The sequence below is a fragment of the Hyaena hyaena genome, unplaced genomic scaffold (assembly GCF_003009895.1).
Source record: "Hyaena hyaena isolate Hyena2069 unplaced genomic scaffold, ASM300989v1 scaffold_65, whole genome shotgun sequence".
NCBI classification, from domain to species: domain Eukaryota; kingdom Metazoa; phylum Chordata; class Mammalia; order Carnivora; family Hyaenidae; genus Hyaena; species Hyaena hyaena.
In genome coordinates this window covers 273364-294455 of record NW_024080697.1, presented here as the reverse complement: position 1 = coordinate 294455, position 21092 = coordinate 273364, and the positions used below count along the sequence as shown (strand labels likewise).

General features: G+C 41.2%; 2 protein-coding genes across 2 annotated transcripts in view; both read right to left on the bottom strand.

The window, feature by feature from the left end:
- DNAL1 (dynein axonemal light chain 1) overlaps positions 1 to 9860 on the bottom strand; it is a 52173-nt gene extending 42313 nt beyond the window's left edge. Inside the window, exon 1 of the mRNA XM_039232322.1 lies at positions 9780 to 9860. Within this exon, the coding sequence (XP_039088253.1) occupies positions 9780 to 9782 (3 nt within the window). The 5' untranslated portion in view covers positions 9783 to 9860. The remainder of the gene's footprint in view (positions 1 to 9779) is intronic.
- Positions 9861 to 14979: 5119 nt separating this feature from the next.
- Positions 14980 to 20629, bottom strand: LOC120231970 (acyl-coenzyme A thioesterase 1-like). The gene is made up of 3 exons (XM_039232321.1): positions 20065 to 20629; positions 16054 to 16253; positions 14980 to 15546 (listed from the first exon to the last, which is right to left on the bottom strand). Exons 1-3 carry the CDS (start codon positions 20627 to 20629, stop codon positions 14980 to 14982), a joined length of 1332 nt encoding a protein of 443 aa, XP_039088252.1.
- Between the last annotated feature and the right edge of the window lie 463 nt (positions 20630 to 21092).

The window sequence follows — 21092 nt, the reverse complement described above, 5'->3', positions numbered from 1 at the left end:
ACCTAACCAACTGAGCCACCCAGGCGCCCCAAGTATGTTTATTTTAAATAAGATGGTTAAGAAAGGCCACACTGGAAAGATAATGTTAAAAGTACTCTCAAAAAGTATATAATCAGAGGAGGGGGGCCAAGATGGCAGAGCAGCATGGAAGTTCTTTGCTTCTCTCATCCTTGAAATGCAACTAGATCAGCATCAAACCATTTTGCACACCTAGAAAACTGATCTGAGGATTGACACAGCAATCTGCCTAACCTGAGCCACGGAACTCGGCAGGTATGTGCCATGGAGAGGTAAACTGGGGGAGAGAGAAGCTGTGGAGGGTAAAGAGTGGTATTTGCAGAGAGGACAGAGAAGTGGGGGGGGGGGAAGAGTACAGGAAAAGCAATCCCCCTGAAAGTAGCTGGAGAGAAAGAGAAAGAGGGGAAGTACCCACAAGTGCCTAAACAAGTAAGGGAGAAAGGAGAGGGTTTCAATATCATTAGGATTCTATAAACAGGGTATAGCAGCTTCAGAAATTCTGCAGCCCAATACTGGTGGTGCTCTGGTGGGAAGGGCAAATCCCCATGAGCAAGCAATAAGGTCCGATGGGCCTGTGGGCCACATGAGGAGAAGCAGTTCCCCTGCTACCCTGCTAGGAGGGCATTTGGTAGAGGCTATGGAGCCTCCCCACAGGCAAAGGTCCCAGTGGACCCCGGAGAACATGATTGGTATTGGAACAAAATGCTAGGAGGGGTGAAACCTGATGCAGAGCGTGTGTTGTGATTTACCATAATCCCTGAAACACTGCCACTACCCCATCAAGTGACCTTATTCTAGGGCAAGCTGGCATCTGGCCATTGCTCACCCAGAGGTTTGGAGCAGGTGCAAGTAGCAGGACCCTCAGAAGTGAGGGGTTTGGAGAAACACAGCCCCATATGAGATAAAATTCAGGAGGGAGGTGCTGCCTGGCAGGCTGATGGCTTGGACATGGACAGTGTAGAAGTGAGGAATGGATGGAAGTCAGAAACAAAGAAGCAGTGCTTGATTGCCAGTAGGGTAGAATACAGAGTTCTGATGCTAGAGACTGGGAAGCTGGATGAGCCATTTTCAACTCTCCCGTGCATGCACACAAACACAGCACATGAGCCACACTGATCCACCCCCATAAGCTAAGCAGCGCCACCTAGTGGAAAACAGAGCCATTACACGAAGCCCAGTCCAACTGCACCAAACAAGCCCTAGAGGACCACCGTAAGTCCACTGTACAGACTGTAAAGTGCTTCATAGTTTGACTTCTAGGGGAAACTGGACATACTTTCATTTGGAATTCATTCTGTTCGCTGGTCCATCTATTTGGGGTTTTTTGTTTGTTTTGTCTTTTCATTTTCTTATTCTTAGATACAGAAAGAGAAAAAACTTTATTTTTCTTTTCCATTTTTATATAAATTTTAAAAATTTTACTACATTTTTTTGCAATTTATTTTTTTATTTTTATTAAAAAATTTTTAATGTTTATTTACTTTTGAGAGAGAGACAGAGTGTGAGGGGGAGGGCAGAGAGAGAGAGGGAGACATAGAATCTGAAGCAGGCTCCAGGCTCCATGCTGTCAACACAGAGCGGGGCTCAAACTCATGAACTGTGAGATCATGACCTGAGCTGAAGTTGGACGCTTAACTGACTGAGCCATCTAGGCATCCAATTGGCAATTTATTTTTTATTCTATTTTACCTTCTCCAATTCATTTTATTCTGTTTTATTGTATACCTTTTCTTAATGCTTAAATAATTTCTTACTTTCTTTTTCTTTTTCTTTTCTTTCCTTTTTTTCTCTATTCAATCAAGCTTCTCTCAAGGATCTAGGATCTAGCATATCAAACATACCTACGATCTAGCTTCCTTTATTTGATTTTTTTGTGTTGTTTTTAATCTTTTAATTTTAATTTTTTATTTTATTAATTCTTTTTCTTCCTCCAAAGTGACAAAACAAATTAATTCACCTCAAAAGAAAGAATAGGAAGAAATAACATCCAGGGACTTAATCAACACAGATATAAGCAAGATGTCTGAACTAGAATTAGGAATCACGATAATAAGAATACTAGCCAGGGTTGAAAAAAGCATAGAATCCCTTTCTGCAGAGATAAAAGAAGCAAAATCTAGTCAGTACAAAATTAAAAACACTATAACGGAGATGCAATCTCAAATTCATGCCATGGCTACAAGGATGGATGAAGTAGAGCAGCGAATCAGCGATACAGATGACAAAATTATGGAGAATAATGAAGCAGAAAAAATAAGGGAAGCTAAGGCAAAAGAGCACGATATAAGAATTAGAGAACTCAGTGACTCACTGAAAAGGAATGACATCCAAATCATAGGAATCTCATAAGATGAAGAGAGAGAAAAAGGGGTAGAAAGTTTGGGAGCAAATCATAGAAGAAAACTTTCCTAACCTGAGGAAAAATACATTCATCAAAATCCAAGAAGCACAGAGAACCCCCATTAGATTCAATGAAAATCGACCATCAACAAGGCATATAATAGTCACATTCACAAAATACACAGACAAGGAAAGAATTATGAAAGCAGAGAGAGGAAAAAATTCCTTAAGCTATAAGAGAAGACAGATCAGGTTCATAGCAGACCTATTTATTCACAGAAACTTTGCAGGCCAGAAAGGAGTGGCAGGATATATTCAGCATGTTCATTGGAAAAATATGCAGCCAAGAATTCTTTATCCATCAAGGCTGTCATTCAAAACAGAAGGAGAAATAAAGAGTATCCCAGACAAAAACTAAAGGAGTTTGTGACCACTAAACTGGCTCTGCAAGAAATTTTAAGCGGGACTCTCTGAGAGGACAAAAGACAAAACAAAACAAAAAAGACCAAAAGCAACAAAGACTTTTGAGAACTTCAGAAACCACCACCAAAAACTCTAAGTCCACAGGCAACACAATGGCAATAAATTAATATCCTTTAGTACTCATTTTAAATGTCAATGGTCTAAATGCTCCAATCAAAAGACATAGGGTAACAGAATGCATAAGAAAACAAGAGCCATCTATATGCTGTTTATAAGAGATCCATTTTAGACCTAAAGACACCTTCAGACTGAGAGTAAGGGGATGGAGAACCATCTATCATGCTAATGGTCATCAAAAGAAAGCCAGAGTAGCCATATTTATATCAGACAATCTAGATTTTATTTTATTTTATTGTTAACGTTTATTTATTTTAGAGAGACAGAGAGAGACAGAGCAGGCGAGGGGCAGAGAGAGAGGGAAATACAGAATCCAAAGCAGGCTCTAGTCTCTGAGCTGTCAGCAAAGAGCCCGATGCGGGGCTCGAACCCATGAACTGCAAGATTGTGACCTGAGCTGAAGTTGGATGCTTAACCAACTGAGCCACCCAGGCATCCCTGGACAATCTAGATTTTAAAATAAAGACTATAACAAGAGATGAAGAAGGACATTATATCATAATTAAGAAGTCTATCCATCAAGATCTAACAATTGTGAACATTTATGGCCCCAACGTGAAAAGCACCCAAATATATAAATCAATTAATCACAAACATAAAAAAACTCATTGATAATAATACCATAATAGTAGGGGACTTCAACTATCCCACTTACAGCAATGGACAGATCATCTAAACAGAAAATCAACAAGGAAACAATGGCTTTGAATGACATACTGCACCAGATGGACTTAACAGATATATGCTGAACATTTCATCCTAAAGCAGCAGAATACACATTCTTCTCGAATGCACATGGTACATTCTCCAGAATGAGTCACAAATCAGTCCTCAATGGGTTCAAAATGATCGAGATCATACCATCCATATTTTCAGACCACAACACTATGAAACTTGAAATCAACCACAAGAAAAAATTTGGAAAGATAAAGAATACTTAGAGATTAAAGAACATCCTACTAAAGAATGAATGGGTTAAAAAAAAAAAGTTAAAGAGGAAATTTAAAGTACATGGAAGACAATGAAAATGGTAACACAACAGCCCAAAACCTCTGAGATGCAGCAAAGGCAGTCATAAAAGGGAAGTATATAGCTATATAGGCCTTCCTTAAGAAGGAAGAAAGGCCTCAGATACACAAAATAACCTTACACCTTAAAGAGCTGGAAAAAGAACAGCAAATAAAATTCAAAACCAGAAGAAGATGGGAAATAATAAAGATTAGAATGGAAATCAATGCTATTGAAGAAAACACAACAAAACACAACAAAACAAAATAAAACAAAACAGTACAACAGATTAATGAAACCAGGAGCTGGTTCTTTGAAAGAATTAATAAAATTGATAAACCCCTAGTCAGTTTGAACAAAAAGAAAAAGGAAAGGACCCAAATAAATAAAATCAAAAATGAAAGAGGAGAGATCACAACCAACACTGAAGAAATACAAACAATAAATAGAAAATATTGTGAGCAATTATATGGTAATAAATAGGGCAATCTGGAAGAAATGGACAAATTCCTAGAAACATATAAACTACCAACACTGAAACAGGAAGAAAAAGAGAATTTTAACAGACCCATAATGAGTAAAGAAATTGAATTAGTAATCAAAAACCTCCCAAAAAACAAGAGTCCAGGGCTGGATGGCTTTCCAGGGGAATTCTACCAAACATTTAAAGAAGAGTTAACTCCTATTCTTTTGAAGTTGTTCCAAAAAATAGAAATAGAAGGAAAACTTCCAAACTCATACTCTGAGGCCAGCATTATCTTGATTCCAAAACCAGACAAAGATCCCACTAAAAAGGAAAACTATAGACCACTTTCCCTGATGAACATGGATGCAAAAATTTTCAACAAGATATTAGCCAACTGGATCCAACGATACTTTAAAAGAATTATTCTACCATGATCAAGTGGGATTTATATCTCGGATGCAGGGCTGGTTCAATATCTGCAAATAAATCAATGTGATATATCACATTAATAAAAGAAAGGACAAGAACCACATGATCCTCTCAATAGACCCAGAGAAAGCATTTGACAAAATACAGCATCCTTTCTTGATAGAAACCCTTAAGAAAGAAAGTACAGAAGGATCATACCTCAAGATCATAAAGGCCATATACAAAAGACTCACTGCTAATATGATCCTCAATGGGGAAAAACTGAGAGTTTTCCCCTCAAGGTCAGGAACACGACAGGGATGTCCATTATCACCTCTGTTATTCAACATAGTACTGGAAGTCTTAGCCTCAGCAATCAGACAACACAAAGAAGTAAAAGCATCCAAATTGGCAAGGAGAAGTCAAACTTTGACTCTTCGCAGATGATATGATATTCTATATGGAAAACCCAAAAGATTCCACCAAAAAACTGCTAAAACTGATTCATGAATTCAGCAAAGTTGCAGGATATAAAATCAATGCACAGAAATCAGTTGCATTTCTATACACCAATAATGAAGCAGCAGAAAGGGAAATCAAGGAATCAATCCCATTTACAATTGCACCAAGAACCATAAAATACCTGGCTTTTTTCACTGTAGGGCTCAGTGTTGGCAGTGCAGAGCCTGCTTGGAATTCTCTCTCTCTCTCTCTCTCTCTCTCTCTCTCTCTCTGTGCCTCCCCTGCTCACACTCCTATGCTCTCTATCAAAATAAATAAACTTAAAAAATAATTTTTAAAAAGCATTCTCAAAAAAATTCTTAATAAAATAAAAGCATTCTCTTTTAAGGGGCACCTGGATGGCTCAATTTGTAGTATGTGAGACTCTCAATCTTGTGGTTTTGAGTTTGAGCACCACACTTGAGTATAAAGATTACTTAAAAATAAGATATTTTAGGGGCGCCTGGGTGGCTTAGTTGGTTAAGGTCCGACTTTCGCTTAGGTCATGATCTCGCGGTTCGTGGGTTCGAGCCCCGTGTCGGGCTCTGTGCTGACTGCCAGCTCAGAGCCTGGAACCTGTTTCAGTCTGTGACTCCCTCTCTCTCTGACCCTCCCCTGCTCACGCTGTCTCTCTCTCTCTCTCCTAGAAATAAATAAAACATTAAAAAAAAAAATAAGATATTTTAGGGGCACCTTGATAGCTCAGCCAGTTAAGCATCCAACTCTTGATTTCAGCTCAGGTCATGATCTCACATATCATGAGCCCTGCGTTGGGCTCTACACTGGCATCATGGGGCTTACTTGGGATTCTCTTCTCTCTCTCCTTCTATCTCAGCCTCTTCCTCACTCACGCTCTTTCTCTGTGCTCTTATTCTAGAATAAATTGACAAATATTAGAACAAATGGAGTTCAGCAAGTGAAGAACACCCTTGAGAAAGTTAACAGAAAAGTTGGGAGAAGGTATTTTCAACATTAAACCAACAAAAGACTAATATCTAGAATGTAGAAGAAACTCCTAAAATTAAAAACAAAAAGGAAAATTGTAAAAATTTCACAAAAAATATAAACAGAATTCACAGAAATTGAAATCCAAATCACTAACAATATCGTGAGGTATTCAAACTCACTGAAAATCAGAGAAATGCAAAGTAAAATAATGGGATACTAAAATATCCTCAGCTTGGCAAAAGTTAGAAATTTGATGAGAAAGTAGAACTCTTCATGCATTACTGAAGGAAGTAAAAACTAGCAGAGCCAGGGGTGCCTGGCTGCATTAGTCAGCAAAGCATGCAACTCTCAGTCTCAGAGTGTGAGTTCAAGATCCACGTTGGTTGTAGATCTTACTTAAAAAACAAAACAAACTAGCAGAGCCATTATGGAAAGTAATCTGACAATGTCTAGGGAAATTAAGTATGCATAGGCCCTCTGACTCTGAAATCCCACTCCTAGGTACATTTCCCAGAGAAATCCTTGTATAGGCCCATGAAAAATCACAATCTAGTTGTCTACAAGTTGGTTTACAAGGTCACTAGTTCCTCTACAGATTGCAGGAATCAAAAACAGAAATGCCTACAGGACAAATGGATAATGGATAAATGGGTAAAATTGGCCATATAAAGAGGTTAACCTCTACTCTGGCTCTAGAAAACAAGTGGCAAGTGGGACTTGGGGCTTGATTTACCCTAATATCAAATTTCTTCAAATATTAAAACTCCATTATTGAAAATATCACCCTAGGTGTGCTTGGGTGGCTGATTTGGTTAAGTGTCCGACTCTTGACTTTGATTTTATGGTTAGTGAGATTGAGCCCTGTGCCAGGCTCTGTGCTAACAGCACAGCTACCCCCAACGTGGATCTTGAACTCACACCCTAAGATTGAGAGTTGCATGTTTTGCTGACTAATGCAGCCAGACACCCCTGGCTCTGCTAGTTTTTACTTCCTTTAGTAATGCATGAAGAGTTCTACTTTCTTTCAGGCTGATAGCGCAGAGCCTGCTTGGAATTCTCTCTCTCCCTCTCTCTCTCCGCCCCTCCCCTGCTTGCTCACTCTCTCAAAATAAATAGACATTTTTTAAAAAACCATCCTTATTCTGGGGCACCTGGGTGGCTCAGTCGGTTAAGCGTCTAACTTCAGCTCAGGTCATGATATGGTTGGTGAGTTCGAGCCCCACATGGGGCTCTGTGCGGACAGCTCAAGGCCTGGAGCCTGCTTTGGATTCTGTGTCTCTGTCTTTGTTCCTTTCCACCTGTGCTCTGTCTCTCAAAAGTAAATAAACATTAAAAAATGTTTTTACATTTTATTTTATGTACCAGTAAGAGAGAAAAGATGTTGCCGAGGCACCTGGGTGGTTCAGTCAGGTGACTCAGTTGGAAGAGTGACAGGCTCTTGATTTTGGCTCAGATCATGATCCCAGGGCAGCGGGATCAAGCCCCAAGTTGGGCTCCATGCTGAGCATAGAGCCTGCTTAAGATTCTCTCTCTCTCCCTCTGTCTCTTTCCCCCACTCTCTCTGTATAAATTAATAAATTAAACAAACAACGATGTTGCGTATTTTAGTAATACAAAAATGGGTGTAAAAATACATCTGATGGTGAAATATGGTATTTCTAATTTTTCAGAGAGGCCATGAATCTGAGTTTTGATGTGAAATATGGTCATTTAAAGACATTGGAAGCTAATGCTTTTTAATTAAAAAACCACGTGGGCCTGATTTCTGGAGGGCTCTAGAACTACCAGTTCCCAGTCTCAGCTAGCTTCATGTAACTACTGGTTCTGATTTTCTATTTGAAGATTTTCAATAATTCTCTTGGTATATGCTTTCAGAATTATTTAGAGCTGATTATTTCTTCACCTGAATATAAACCTAGGTTCCAGGAGCGCCTGAGTGGCCCAGTCCTTAAGTATCAGACTTCAGCTCAGGTCATGATCTTGTGGTTTGTGAGCTTGAGCCCCACATCCAACTCTGCACTGGTGGTGTGGAGCCTGCTTGGGATCCTCTCTCTTACTCTCTCTCAAAATAAATAAATTTAAAACAAAATAAAACAAAAATCTAGGTTCCAGAACGTTTTACTTTCTTTGGCAGTGGTTTTCAGCTACACGCCTGTGGAATAAAGTAAGGAAAGCATGGAGAAAACTACTTTTAAAAGAGTAGTATTTAATTTGGTGGTTGAGGGCAGGCATGAATTCGTTATCATTTCAATTCCCTGGGTTCAATTTCTGCCCACTTAAATAGCACTGGAACTACAAAAAGAAGACAACTAATTAAGGATGCCTGGGTGGCTCAGTCTAAGCATCAGACTTCAGCTCAGGTTGCTCAGGTCATGACCTCACAGTTTCGTGAGTTCCAGCCCTGTGATGGGCTCTGGGCTGACAGCATAGAGCTTGGAGCTGGCTTGGAGTTCTGTGTCTCCTTCTCTCTCTGCCCCTCCCCTGCCCCTGTTCACACTCTGTGTGTGTATGTGTGTGTGTGTGTGTGTGTGTGTGTGTCTTTCAAAAATAAACAAACATTAAAAATAAAAAAGAAGACAACCAATTATACTTATTCTTCATAAACATCTCCATCTGGCAAGACAATCACATATGTTGCTAAACAGCTCTGACTGGGTCTGTAACCAACCAACAACATTCCAAACTACTAGCTGGAACTTCTAAATGAAGCAAAATAGTGCATACTTCAAGTAGGAGTTGAGGAGCATCAGTAGGCAAAAGTACTCCTTCTTGATTGGATAGACCACTGATAGATTTCAAATCCAAGGTAGCGATATTTCTCAAAATGTGAGGGGGCACTCTCCAATGTTGGGATCACTTGAGGTGCATTGTTAAAATGCACATTCCTGAACCCCATCATATTAAAAATTCATAATCTACATTCCAACAAGCTCAATCTTAGGCCGACTATACTTATGCATACTTAAATTTGAAAAACACTATCCTAATGTATTCTATCAGAGTGGGGTTTACAATGCTACCTGATAACTGCACTTACGGTCATTCAGAGGGCAACTTGGGAACATCACAGGTTCGAATACTGCTGCACTCGGTGTTACACACATTCCTCTCATAACTAGCTCCCCGCGCCCCATCTCGCCAGAGGGAAAATTCTTCTATGTACAGAAATACCCTTATTCACTCTCTGCCTTCCATCACCTTTCCCCCCTCTCATCCGTTCTTTTTCAAGCATTTCCTGCTCTTTGCCCTCCTCTTCTGAGTCCGACCATATTAACCCAACCTCCATTGCGCCCCAGGCCGCCCTCGCCCCAGACCACCCCGTGCCACAGTTTCTCTTTCGCCTCAGGCCTCTGACTCCTGAGCTAGCTAGCGTCCGTTAACGGGTTCCTTCCGCTGATCGAGGACTCCCCCACACTTAACACGCCACAGTCACCCTTTTCCACTTCCAATCTCTTCTCTTCTTTGGCTACGAGGCCTAGAGGGTACTCACCATTCCGGCCGTTGCTACTGTCACTGCTCTGGTTGCTAGGGCCCGCCGGGGTCAGTGCGCGTGCGCACTTCTCGGAGCACTCCGCGGATCCCACCCCTGGCAGCGGTACTTTCTCTCCGCCCTCCCGGTGGCGTGAGCGGGGCATTGTGGGATGGCGCGGCGGCCGCTTCGATCGTCTCGCACGCCTGCTGCTCGCCTCCTGGTAACTGCGGTGGGGCCGCTGGTGGCGTGCAGGACGCGAGAGCTTGACGATGCAGAGTGCTTCCGAGATGCTTTCTGCCGGAAGCAATTTCAGCTAATCTGGAGTGATGTGCCTGCCTAAATTTAAACTATAAAATTGCCGCTCCCCAAAACTTAAAAAATTCCCTTCCTCTGCAGATTGCCCCTCGCATCCTTCTCTTTATCACCTGCTGTAATTCACCTGACATCTGACAGGCTATATTCAGCAGAATTTCCTGTTACCTTCTTCCCAGCCCCTCCAGGGAGCCAGAAACGAATGATAGCATTAAATGCTGGCTTTATAAAACCGAAGTGTCTTTCTCCCCTCCCCTCCTCTTATTAAATTAGACAAAAATTGTAAAAATACTGAGTTGCTTCGGGCATAGAGAAATGGGGACGCGTATATACCTGTTGTTTATAATTGACAACAGCCTTTCTGGAGATCTGTTGGCAATAGTGTTACAAGCTTTAAAACGTGTGCATATCTGTGACCCAGAAGTTCTATTTCTAGGACTTCATCCAAGAAATAATCAGACAGGTGCAGAGATTTATGTTCAAGATTTTAATAGCAAAAAGGTAAACAACCCAAATGTCACCAAAGACGAATTGGTATTGTCGAGCATTCAAACGATGAAATAATATTCTTCCATTAAAAATGTTGCTTAAATGCATCTACTTACATGCAGACAGTCATGATGTTTGAATTTAAAATACAAGTTAACAAAAAATAGTTGGTATAATCTTAAAAATTATATATTGCACAAACATGTATACATAACATATATTTGAAAGAATATGATGAGGGTCTGTTGTTTGCTGCAGAGTAAATTGTGCCCCCCCATTCATGTGTTGAAGCTTTAATGCCAATGTGACTGTTTATGGAAATAGGGCCTTAAAGGAGGTAATTTCAGCTAAATGAGGCCATAATAGTGGGGGCCTAATCCATTATAACTAGTGTCCCTATAAGAGGAATAGACACACCAGGAGTGGTGGTCACAGAAGAACGGCCATCTGAGGACACAGTAAGAAGATGGTCACCTGGAGGCTTAGTCGGTTAAGCGTCCGACTTTCGCTTAGGTCATGATCTCACGGTTCGTGGGTTCGGGCCCCGCGTCGGGCTCTGTGCTGACTGCCAGCTCAGAGCCTGGAGCCTGTTTCAGTCTGTGACTCTCTCTCTCTCTGACCCTCCCCTGCTCACGCTGTCTCTCTCTCTCTCTCTCTCTCTCCTAGAAATAAATAAAACATTTTTTTAAAGTAAAAAAAAAGGAGACTTTAATTTTCTAAACAAGAACATGGGTTGAATAAAAGAAAAATTGTTACATTTAACAGATGATTAGAGATTGAGCAAAATAGCTAAAAGTTGTATACTCTAAAATAAAAAGAAATCTTTTTAAATAACTTAAAGCCTAAGAGAGTCATTAATTCTTTAGGTTATCTGTATAGTCAAAAAGTTTATCAGCTCAAATTAGAATGAGCAATGTATTAATTTTCAATAGTACACTTCCTAGATCATTATTCTCATTATAGTTATTTGATAAAAAGCCAATTTCTCCCCTATGTTTTTGGTCTTATTTTAAAAAAAACATCATTCAGGGACACCTGGCTGACTCAGTAGGAAGAGCATGCAGCTTGTGATCTCAGGGTCATGAGTTTAAACCCATGTTGGGTGGTAGAGATTACTTAAATAAGTAAAACTTAGAAAAAAATATTTTAAAAATCTTACATGAATAACCCCCAAATCAGGAAGTAATACATAAGTATACACACACACAAAGTATATATATGTACTTTATATATGTATATGTATACATATACATGTGTATACATATATAAAGTATGACATATACTTTCTTGATGTTAATAATTTGAAACTTGTATTACATTTTTAAAATAGGGACATCTGCTCAGGTCATGATCTCACAGTTTGTGAGATTAAGCCCACATTGGTTCCGCACTGACTACATAGAGCCTGTTTGGGATTCTCTCCTTCCGCCTCTCCCCCATTAGGACTCTTTCTCTCAAAATAAATAAATAAATCTTTAAAAATTTTTAAATAGTGGGGGCACCTGGGTGGCTTAGTGAGTTGACCATGAGACTTCGGCTCAGGTAATGAGCTCTCACTTCATGAGTTCGAGCCCCACATTGAGCTCTTTGCTGTTAGTACAGGGCTCGCTTTGGATCCTCTGTCTTCCTTTCTCTGTCCCTCCCCTACTTGCGCTCTTTGTCCATCTCACAATAAATAAATGAACTTAAAAATTTTTTTAAATAGTGTTAATTTGGGGGAGGGGACCTACTAACACTGCAAATTAGGGTGACAATACCTCATCTGCTGCCAAGAAAAGCCCAAAATATAGTTCTGACCACAAGATCTACTGATCAACCAAAATCAAACGCTAATAATTAATACCTTAACCTTTCTCTTCAATTATGTGGAAGAAAAAATTAACTAAATTATGATAAGGCCAGAGTTCTAATATCTTCTAATTCTACACATATTTTTAAAGTTTAAAATCAACGCACTGAACTTTAATTAAAATTATTTTAATAAATTAAGGCTTATCCACAAATTGTAATTACATTTTTGGTAAAGGTGGTGGAAAGAAGAAGGGAGGAACTCTGTGTTTCCCTCAGATAATTATACTGTCTATTTGTATAATTATCAACTTGGGAGGAAAACTGGCATGTGCCTATTTTTAAATATATTTTTGAAACAAAGTGTGAAAAAAGTTTTTTAAAGTACAGATACAGAGATAAAGGAATTATAAAGAACCAGCATGTCAGGGCACCTGGATGGCAAAGTGGGTTGAGGTCTGACTTCGGCTCAGGTCATGATCTCCTGGTTTGTGAGTTCGAGCACTGCATTGGGCTCACTGCTGTCAGCCTGTCAGCGCAGAGCCTGCTTCAGATCTTCTGTTCACCTCTCTCTGCCCCTCCCCTGCTTGCACTCTCCCAAAAAATACATACATATTAAAGAAAAAAGAAGAATCAGTGCTTCTTAGTAATTGGTTAGCAGTTTTAAAGCAAGTAAGTATTTTTGGATTTTTATTTTATTTTTTTTTTTTTGCTGGGTGAAGTACTTTATTTATTTATTTATTTATTTTTACAAATAGTTTATTGTCAAATTAGTTTCTACATAACACTCAGTGCTCATCCCCAAAGTGCCCTCCTCCATGCCCATCCCCCCCTCCCCCCCACATCCATCAGTCCTCAGTTTTTGTCAGCATTCAAGAGTCTCTCATGGTTTGCCTCTCTCCCTTTCCCCCACCATTTCCGCCCTTCTTCTCCCCCTTGTTCCTCCGTCAAGTTCCTCCTAATCCTCCTATACGTGCAAACATATGATATTTGTCCTTCTCTGCCTGACTTATTTCGCTCAGCATAACACCCTCAAGGTCCATCCATGTTGCTACACATGGCCAGATTTCATTGTTTCTCATTGCCATGTAGTATTCCATGGTATAGATAAACCACATCTTCTTGATCCATTCATCTGTTGATGGACACTTAGGCTCTTTCCATGTTTTAGCTATTGTGGAGAGTGCTGCTGTGAACATTGGGGTACATGTGCTCCTATGCCTCAGCATTTCTGTATCCCTTGGGTAAATTCCTAGCAGTGCTATTGCTGGGTCGTAAGGGAGTTCTATTGTTAGTTTCCTGAGGAGCCTCCACACTGTTTTCCAGAGGGGCTGTACCAGTTTACATTCCCACCAACAGTGTAGGAGGGTGCCCGTTTCTCCACATCCTCGCCAGCATCTAGAGTTCTCTGATTTGCTCATTTTAGCCACTCTGACTGGCGTGAGGTGGTATCTCAGTGTGGTTTTGATTTGTATTTCCCTGATTAGGAGGGATGCTGAGCATCGTTTCATGTGTCTGTTGGCCATCTGGATGTCCTCTCTGGTGAAGTGTCTGTTCATGTCTTCTGCCCATTTCTTCACTGGGTTGTTTGTTTTTCGGGCGTGGAGTTTGGTGAGTTCCTTATAGATTCTGGATATTAACCCTTTATCTGATATGTCATTTGCAACTATCTTTTCCCATTCCGTTGGTTGCCTATTAGTTTTCTGGGTTGTTTCCTTGGCTGTGCAGAAGCTTTTAATCTTGATGAGGTCCCAACAGTTTATTTTTGCTCAGTATTTTTGGATTTTTAAATTTCTTTTCCCTTTTTTTAAAGTTTTTTTTTTTTTTTATTTTGAGAGAGAGAACAAGTGCAAGTGGGGGAGGGGCAGAGAGAGGGAGAAAGAGACAGAGAGAGAGACAGAGAGACAGAGAGAGAGAGAATCCCAAGCAGGTTCAGCGCTGTCAGCATGGAACACAATTCTAGTCTCAAATTCACAAACCGTGGGATCATGACCTGAGCCGGAATCAAGAGTCGGATGCTTAACTGGCTGAACTACCCAGGTGCTCCTCTAAGTTTCTTTAAAGATTCTAGAACAGGTGGCAATTAGAAAAAAAAAAAAAAATCAAGACCTGATTAACAACAGAAAGGATTCTATGACTTCAGTCTACCACAAATCAGCCTCTGAGTCATCTTGTTAGAATTCAGTCCAGCCTATTGCTCTGTATTATGAGAAAATAACCCAATGGTTCCTTGCTATAAAACCAGAGGCCTATATTCATGTATTTACCCCCATTCAAATAGTTTTATAACCTCTGGGACAGATAATAGCAAACTATCATATACTAGTTTTTTAAAAACTTTGGAAGTACAGGTGACAGGGAGGTTAGGTGGGAGGGGTGGGTAAATGGCAGATTGAAAACTGGTTTTTATTTAGCAATTACCTTGAGTTGAAGCTCAAACCAACCAAATATGGAGAAACATGGATAGTTACCAAAGTTACAGGCTCTGATGAACTTGAATCAAGTATTTTTATTTCTTTTAAAAGTGTGCAGATGCCCATGAGAGGTTCAGATTTCAGTCATTTGTCAAAAATATTCAACCTATCCCTTAAATGGTTCTGTGCGTATTCTAAACTTAGTTTGTTACATTTTACCCTAGATGCAAGTGCAAAAACTCCAAGATCTTCTTCCAATACTCAGTCTGAGCAACAGCATGAGCTTTGAGCTGCCCACCTCCCAAAACAGGCACTCCCAGGACGGGATCGAGGCATACAGAGAAAAAAGGGCTGTAAGGGGGATCTATTCTGCCAGCATTAGGATAGCTTAAAAGGGTGAAATTTGTCTTTCCATGCTCTGTGAGGTGCTTCACAGCTATGTCAGCATAAACAGAACTCTTCCAATGCCTGTCATCCTCTCCGACTATAAAAAGGAAATGGGCACTGGCTTTTTCAAGGGGGATACGACTTTCCCGGTAGGCTGGATCCAAGGGGTCCTCCAGTGCTTCTTTAATATCATAAACCCCTGAATCCATGGCAGAGATTTTGTCTAGGTTAAAAGGCAGTCCTGGCAGGATTAATCTACCACATGTAAGGGCAGTAGTTGTGTTAGAGCCGTTGATGCTCACAACTGCAGCTATATTTGGGAGAAAGCTAGCCATGGAAAATGCCAACTCTGCCCCTTTGCCAGAACCAATCACTCCAATGTTTGGACCTTTAACCTAGAGATTGAAGAAAAAGAAGACAAACAAGGAGAGAGAGAGGGAAACAGTATGATTGTTAATGAGATCGCAAAGTCCTCAATAAAGAAAAAGCATATAGGTATTTATCAGATAGCTTTTTTGTTTATTTATTTATCCATTTATGAATTCATTCAACAGTTATTTTTACAGATATTTTCCAACCCATTAGTACCACTTTCTTTTTTTTTTTTTTAATATTTTATTTATTTCTAGGAGAGAGAGAGAGAGAGACAGCGTGAGCAGGGGAGGGTCAGAGAGAGAGGGAGTCACAGACTGAAACAGGCTCCAGGCTCTGAGCTGGCAGTCAGCACAGAGCCCGACGCGGGGCTCGAACCCACGAACTGCGAGATCATGACCTAAGCGAAAGTCGGATGCTTAACCGACTAAGCCACCCAGGCGCCCCCATTAGTACCACTTTCTTTATTCACTCTCTCCTGGGCCTAAGGAGTTCATTTTAAATACATTTCTCTCTACAATCCCACTCACCTTTGGGTGACTTTGCACAAATTTAGCTGCCTCTTCAAAGTAATCTAAATTTAAGTCTTTCATGATCGGAGGTAGATCTTCATAGCCAAAAAATGGCAAAGCCAGAGTAGCAAAACCTCGACAAGCCAGGAGACTAGCTCGAGATTCGTTTAATCCTCCATCACCAAACATATCAATCAAACCAGGAAAAGGACCATCTCCTACAAACCAGGAAAGAAGATTCATCTGGGATTAGACAACAAGACATTTAATGGACTGATACCTAGTTAACATTTTCTAAATCTAATTCTAATCGTATAATTTATATTTTTTCTTTAAAAATTTTTATTATTTTTTAACGTCAAAAAAATCTTAAATCTTTTTTCTGTTTTAAAACATTTACCTAGGGGCGCCTGGGTGGCTCAGCCAGTTGGGCGTCTGACTCTTTGTTGGCACAGGTCATGACCTCAGTTTGTGGTTCGAGTCCCATGTTGAGTTCTATGCTGGCAGTGTGGAACCTGCTTGGGATTCTCTCTGCCTCTCCTGAGCTCTCTCTTCGCTCTTTCTTAAAATAAATAGACTTAAAAAAAAAATAAAACATTCACCTATTTGCCTGAAAAGAAAGCATCTGTTTTGGCTGAAATAGTTTTATTGTTGTGGTTGAAATAGATACTCATTTTGGCCATTTTTAAGCTATAAATGTAAAAATGTTTCTATATTTTTCCCTGTGAGAAAATCACTGGAAAATGGGGAAAAATATGAAAATTTGGGGGCACCTGGGCGGCTCAGTGGATAAGCATCTGACTTCGGCTCAGGTCATGATCTCACAGTTTGTGGGTTCGAGCCTGTTGGGCTCTGTGCTGACAGCCAGCTCAGAGCCTGGAGTCTGTTTCAGATTCTGTGTCTCCCTCTCTCTCTGACCCTCCCCTGCTTGCTCATGTGCTCTCTCTCTGTCTCTCAGAAATAAAATATAAATTTTTAAAAAATATGAAAATTTGCACAAAAGATGGTTTGAAGTCCTGATTAATCTAAACAAATAGTTCCGGAAGCCTTTTAGTTATGAAACTATAATATCTCATTAAAAAGAAATTCACGGGGCGCCTGAGTGGCTCAGTTGGTTGAATATCAGACTTGGGCTCAGGTCATGATCTCATGGTTCATGAGGTCAAGCCCTGTATCTGGCTCTCTACTGTCAGTGCTGAGCCTGCTTCAGATCCTCTGTCCCCCCCTCTCTGCTCCTCCCATGCTTGAGCTCTCTCAAAAAAATTAATAAACATTTTTTTTAAATGAAACTTGGGGCACCTGGGTGGCTCAGTTGGTTAAGCAACCAACTCTTGATTTTGGCTCAAGTCATGATCTCATGGTTCATGAGATCAAGCCCTCTGTCATAACAGGTTGAGATTCTCTCTCTCTCTCTCTCTCAAAATAAATAAATAAACTTGAAGAAATATCCAACTTCCAGGGCCTTTTGAGTTCTCAATGAGTTCACGATACAGAGTTACCAAAATCCCTAAGTAAACAAAGCTTATGCTATGTTAAAGGTCTAATGATGGTGTAACATAAAATGAACAATATGCATCATGTAGGGGCCAAGGGCAGGCTGCCTCTAGATGGTACACTCTAGCATAAAGATTATTTTTGAGTTGGAAGGGGATCAGGGGAGTTCCACTCAGAATATGCTACTTGGGCATGTGGATTATTTTGAGCTGAAGGCAACTGAGACACTGTGACCTCAGGGGAACTCAGGGCAAAAATCGACTTTCCAAACATCTGTTCTTTTCTTATTGCTCTATGAATTGCATTCCTTCCCTACAAAATCCTAGACCCCTAACCTTTTCTCCTTAGTTCAGGATGATATATATACATTGTTTTGCCTGTCTTTGGAATTTCCATGTCTGTATGAATTCCTCATGAATACAGAATTAAATTTGATCTTCTCATGTTAATCTGTCTCATGTCAATTTGATTCTTAATCCAGCTACAAGAATCTTGAAGGGGACAGTAAATTCTTGCTCTCTGGCAGTGGGAAGGGAGTAAAATGTCAAACTCTTTTCCTTCTAATGTTGATCTGTTATTTCTCTTTCAACATTCCTATTGTAGATTATGTTATTCATTCAATATTTCAAGAGAATTTCTCAGCCAATTGCCTCTTAGTATTTCTCAGATACATTCTTCAGTACTATTGCAACTAAAAGTGCAAGAAATATTTATAAGAACAAAATAAGAGGCAAGAATATTAGAATATAAACCAAACAAGAAATCTAAAAGTTCCAGTGCCAGAAGCCATTTCCAAATTTTTAAATCTAGAAACAAGTTAAGGCATATCTGGCCACTAAAGTAAAAGCTGGAGTGTACATATTAAGGTAGTGATTTTTAGATGATGGTTTTCTTAACATGTGAATATCTCAGCATATCTTGATCTGCTCTTTTAAAAATTAGATAAATTTCATGCATTTCTGGATTCAAGATTACTTCCAGAATGCCTAAAGCAAGCCATGAAAAAGAAAACATACAGTTCCTCAAATTATTCCAGCAATAGATTTTTCCAATCACAGCCTTCAAAATACAAACCTGATTATCACATTAAAATAACTGATAATTTGTTTATTTTGTTTTAATTCAGTAATTTAATCCTCAGGATGTAAATTTGCTAGGACCTTATAGGATCTTGAAAAACCCCTCCCCACCCTCAACCATGAAATGTTTTGGTTTTTTAAATGTTTATTTATTCATTTTGAGAGAGAGAGAGAGAGAGAGAAAGGCAGAGAGAGAACAGAGGAGAGGCGGAGAGAGAGAGGGAGAGATTCCCAAACAGGCTCTGCACTGAGAGGCTGAGAGCTGGATGTGGGGCTCGAACTCGCTAACTGTAATATCATGACTTGAGAGGAAATCAAGAATCAGACGCCAACTGACTGAGCCACCCAGGTGTCCCTGAAAATCTTTTCAACCCCTCATTTGAAAGACTCTTAGTTGTTCCTAAGAACCCTGAGACTTAAGAGAAGATAAGCCAGACTGGGCTTTAAAAACAAACAAACAAACAAACCTGTTTCACTCATTCACTCACTCAGCCCATGTTATTATGGCGGTCCAAGTTTGGAACTCAAAGAATTTGACTGCACCCTGATTTTAGCACCATCTAGCTGTGTGATTTGGTTAAAAACACTTTATGCCTCAGTTTACTCATTTATAAAATAAATTGTTCTTTGATCTATGAAATGAGCAACAGAAGTGTCCTCATCATGATGAAGGGCTCTAAAGAATTAGAGTATGTTGGAAAATACAATAAAAAGATCATCTGTATCCTCGTGTGAAACCAGAATTTAAAAAGTAAACAATATATGTAAAAAGACTTCAGTTATGTTGGGTTTAAGCAGATATCAGTGAAAGATAGATTTGTATCCACTATTCTCATCATTTTTACAAGAAATGATAACTGAAAAAGTTAAATTAACAGAAAGCTCTGCCTACTAGACAGGTAAACAAATACTCAATGCTAGAAAGTTTACAGCAATTTTATGCTTACTAGAATATGCTTATTCACTAGGAATAGCAGCTGCAGCACTAGGAGTCTGAAGGGTGGGCAACTAGCAGAAAAGAAGTACCCAGCAATTGCATTTAAATCCCAGTTACCATTTAGGGGCGCCTGGGTGGCTCAGTCAGTTGGGCGGCTGGCTTCGACTCAGGTCATGATCTCACGGTTCGTGGGTTCGAGCGCCCCGTCAGGCTCTGTGCTGACAGCTAGCTCAGAGTCTGGAGCCCGTTTTGGATTCTATGTCTCCCTCTCTCTCTGACCCTCCCGTTCTCTCTCTCTCTCTCTTTCTCTCTCTCTCAGAAATAAATAAAACGTTAAAAAATAAAAAACCCAGTCACCATTTAGAAGAGTGACTATCCCACCTGGTGTCTAGGCGACAAAATAATTAAGGCGTTCGCGCTGTTTTTCAGATGATAAATTAGCTAGCAAAGCAAGCCAGCTTTCCTAAATCATTTTTCCTAAATCCATGCAAAGCCCTCTGCGTAAAAGACCTCACGCACCTGGGGGCAGCAAGAAGACGCCCCGTAGGCGGCCGGCTTGCAGGCGGGCACGGCGCAGATCCGGGCTGGAGAACCAGCGCTGCACCTGGGCAGAGGCCAGCGCCTGGCCCAGCGGGACCGCCGGCTGCTGTGGCGCGTGGTGGACGGTCACCTCCACTTTGAGGGGGGTTTTCATCACGCCTCCCGGCATCTGGCTGAAGCAGGGATTCTCCGAGCCGACCGGCCTGAGGCTCCACAGAAGCCCCATGGGCTCCACGCCCGTAAAGTCGCCGCCCAGAGCCCGGTCCCTGGCCAGGTCCAACCCCCCGCGGCCGTCCGCCTCGTAGTGGGCCAGCGATCGGAAGAGGCGGCCTCGGTAGCTGACGGCCAACGCCCGAAGGGTCACCCGCTCCCTGGGGCCCAAGCCTTCTACTTTAATATCCAGGAGCTCGTCGGCCAGCCCAGTCTTGGGCGTGACGGTCAAGGTCGCAGCCTTCTGGGAGAGAAGGGCAGATGTGGACATTGACCTCCGGAGCAGGAGTGGGGTCCTGGGGGTCCAGAACACGGCCTGGGCAGTCCTCCACATGGCCCCTGGATCTGCGCGGCTTGGACTCTGGCCAAAGACACGCGGCTGGGCTCTTGTGGGAGCGAGAGTCTGCTCTCTCCGCAGGGTTACCGCAGGGCAGGCCCGGGACTGTCCGAGTGGGGCGGGGCCGGGCGGCCGGAGTAGGGCAGCGGGGCGGGGTCGGGGGGCGGGGCCCAGAGCTAGCGGAGTGGACCAAACGACCCGATCTGGTTCCTGGGACTCCAGGAAAGGGCTGCAAGAAGGGGCAACTTAGGAGGGCCCAGGGTCAGTCACGATATTGGGGTCCTCTTAGTAAGACCGCCTAAAAGAAGCAGGAGCTCACCCCCAGCCTACCATTGGACGTGGCGGGAAGTTAAAGATCTATTGATAGCAAATCCTCCGTCGTTCTCTTTCTTTAAAATCCTTCCCTGGCCACCAGGGGTCACAATTCCCTACACCTAGTTGAAGGAGGCTACGTGTAATA

What these genes read in the sequence shown, in the direction of transcription:
- LOC120231970 (XM_039232321.1), bottom strand. Translation starts at nt 20,629, where the DNA reads ATGTGGAGGACTGCCCAGGCCGTGTTCTGGACCCCCAGGACCCCACTC. An exon ending in CGTCTTCTTGCTGCCCCCAG is followed by an intron (nt 16,254 to 20,064) that starts GTGCGTGAGGTC and finishes CCTGGTTTGTAG; the next exon opens with GAGATGGTCCTTTTCCTGGT. An exon ending in TTGTGCAAAGTCACCCAAAG is followed by an intron (nt 15,547 to 16,053) that starts GTGAGTGGGATT and finishes TTCAATCTCTAG; the next exon opens with GTTAAAGGTCCAAACATTGG.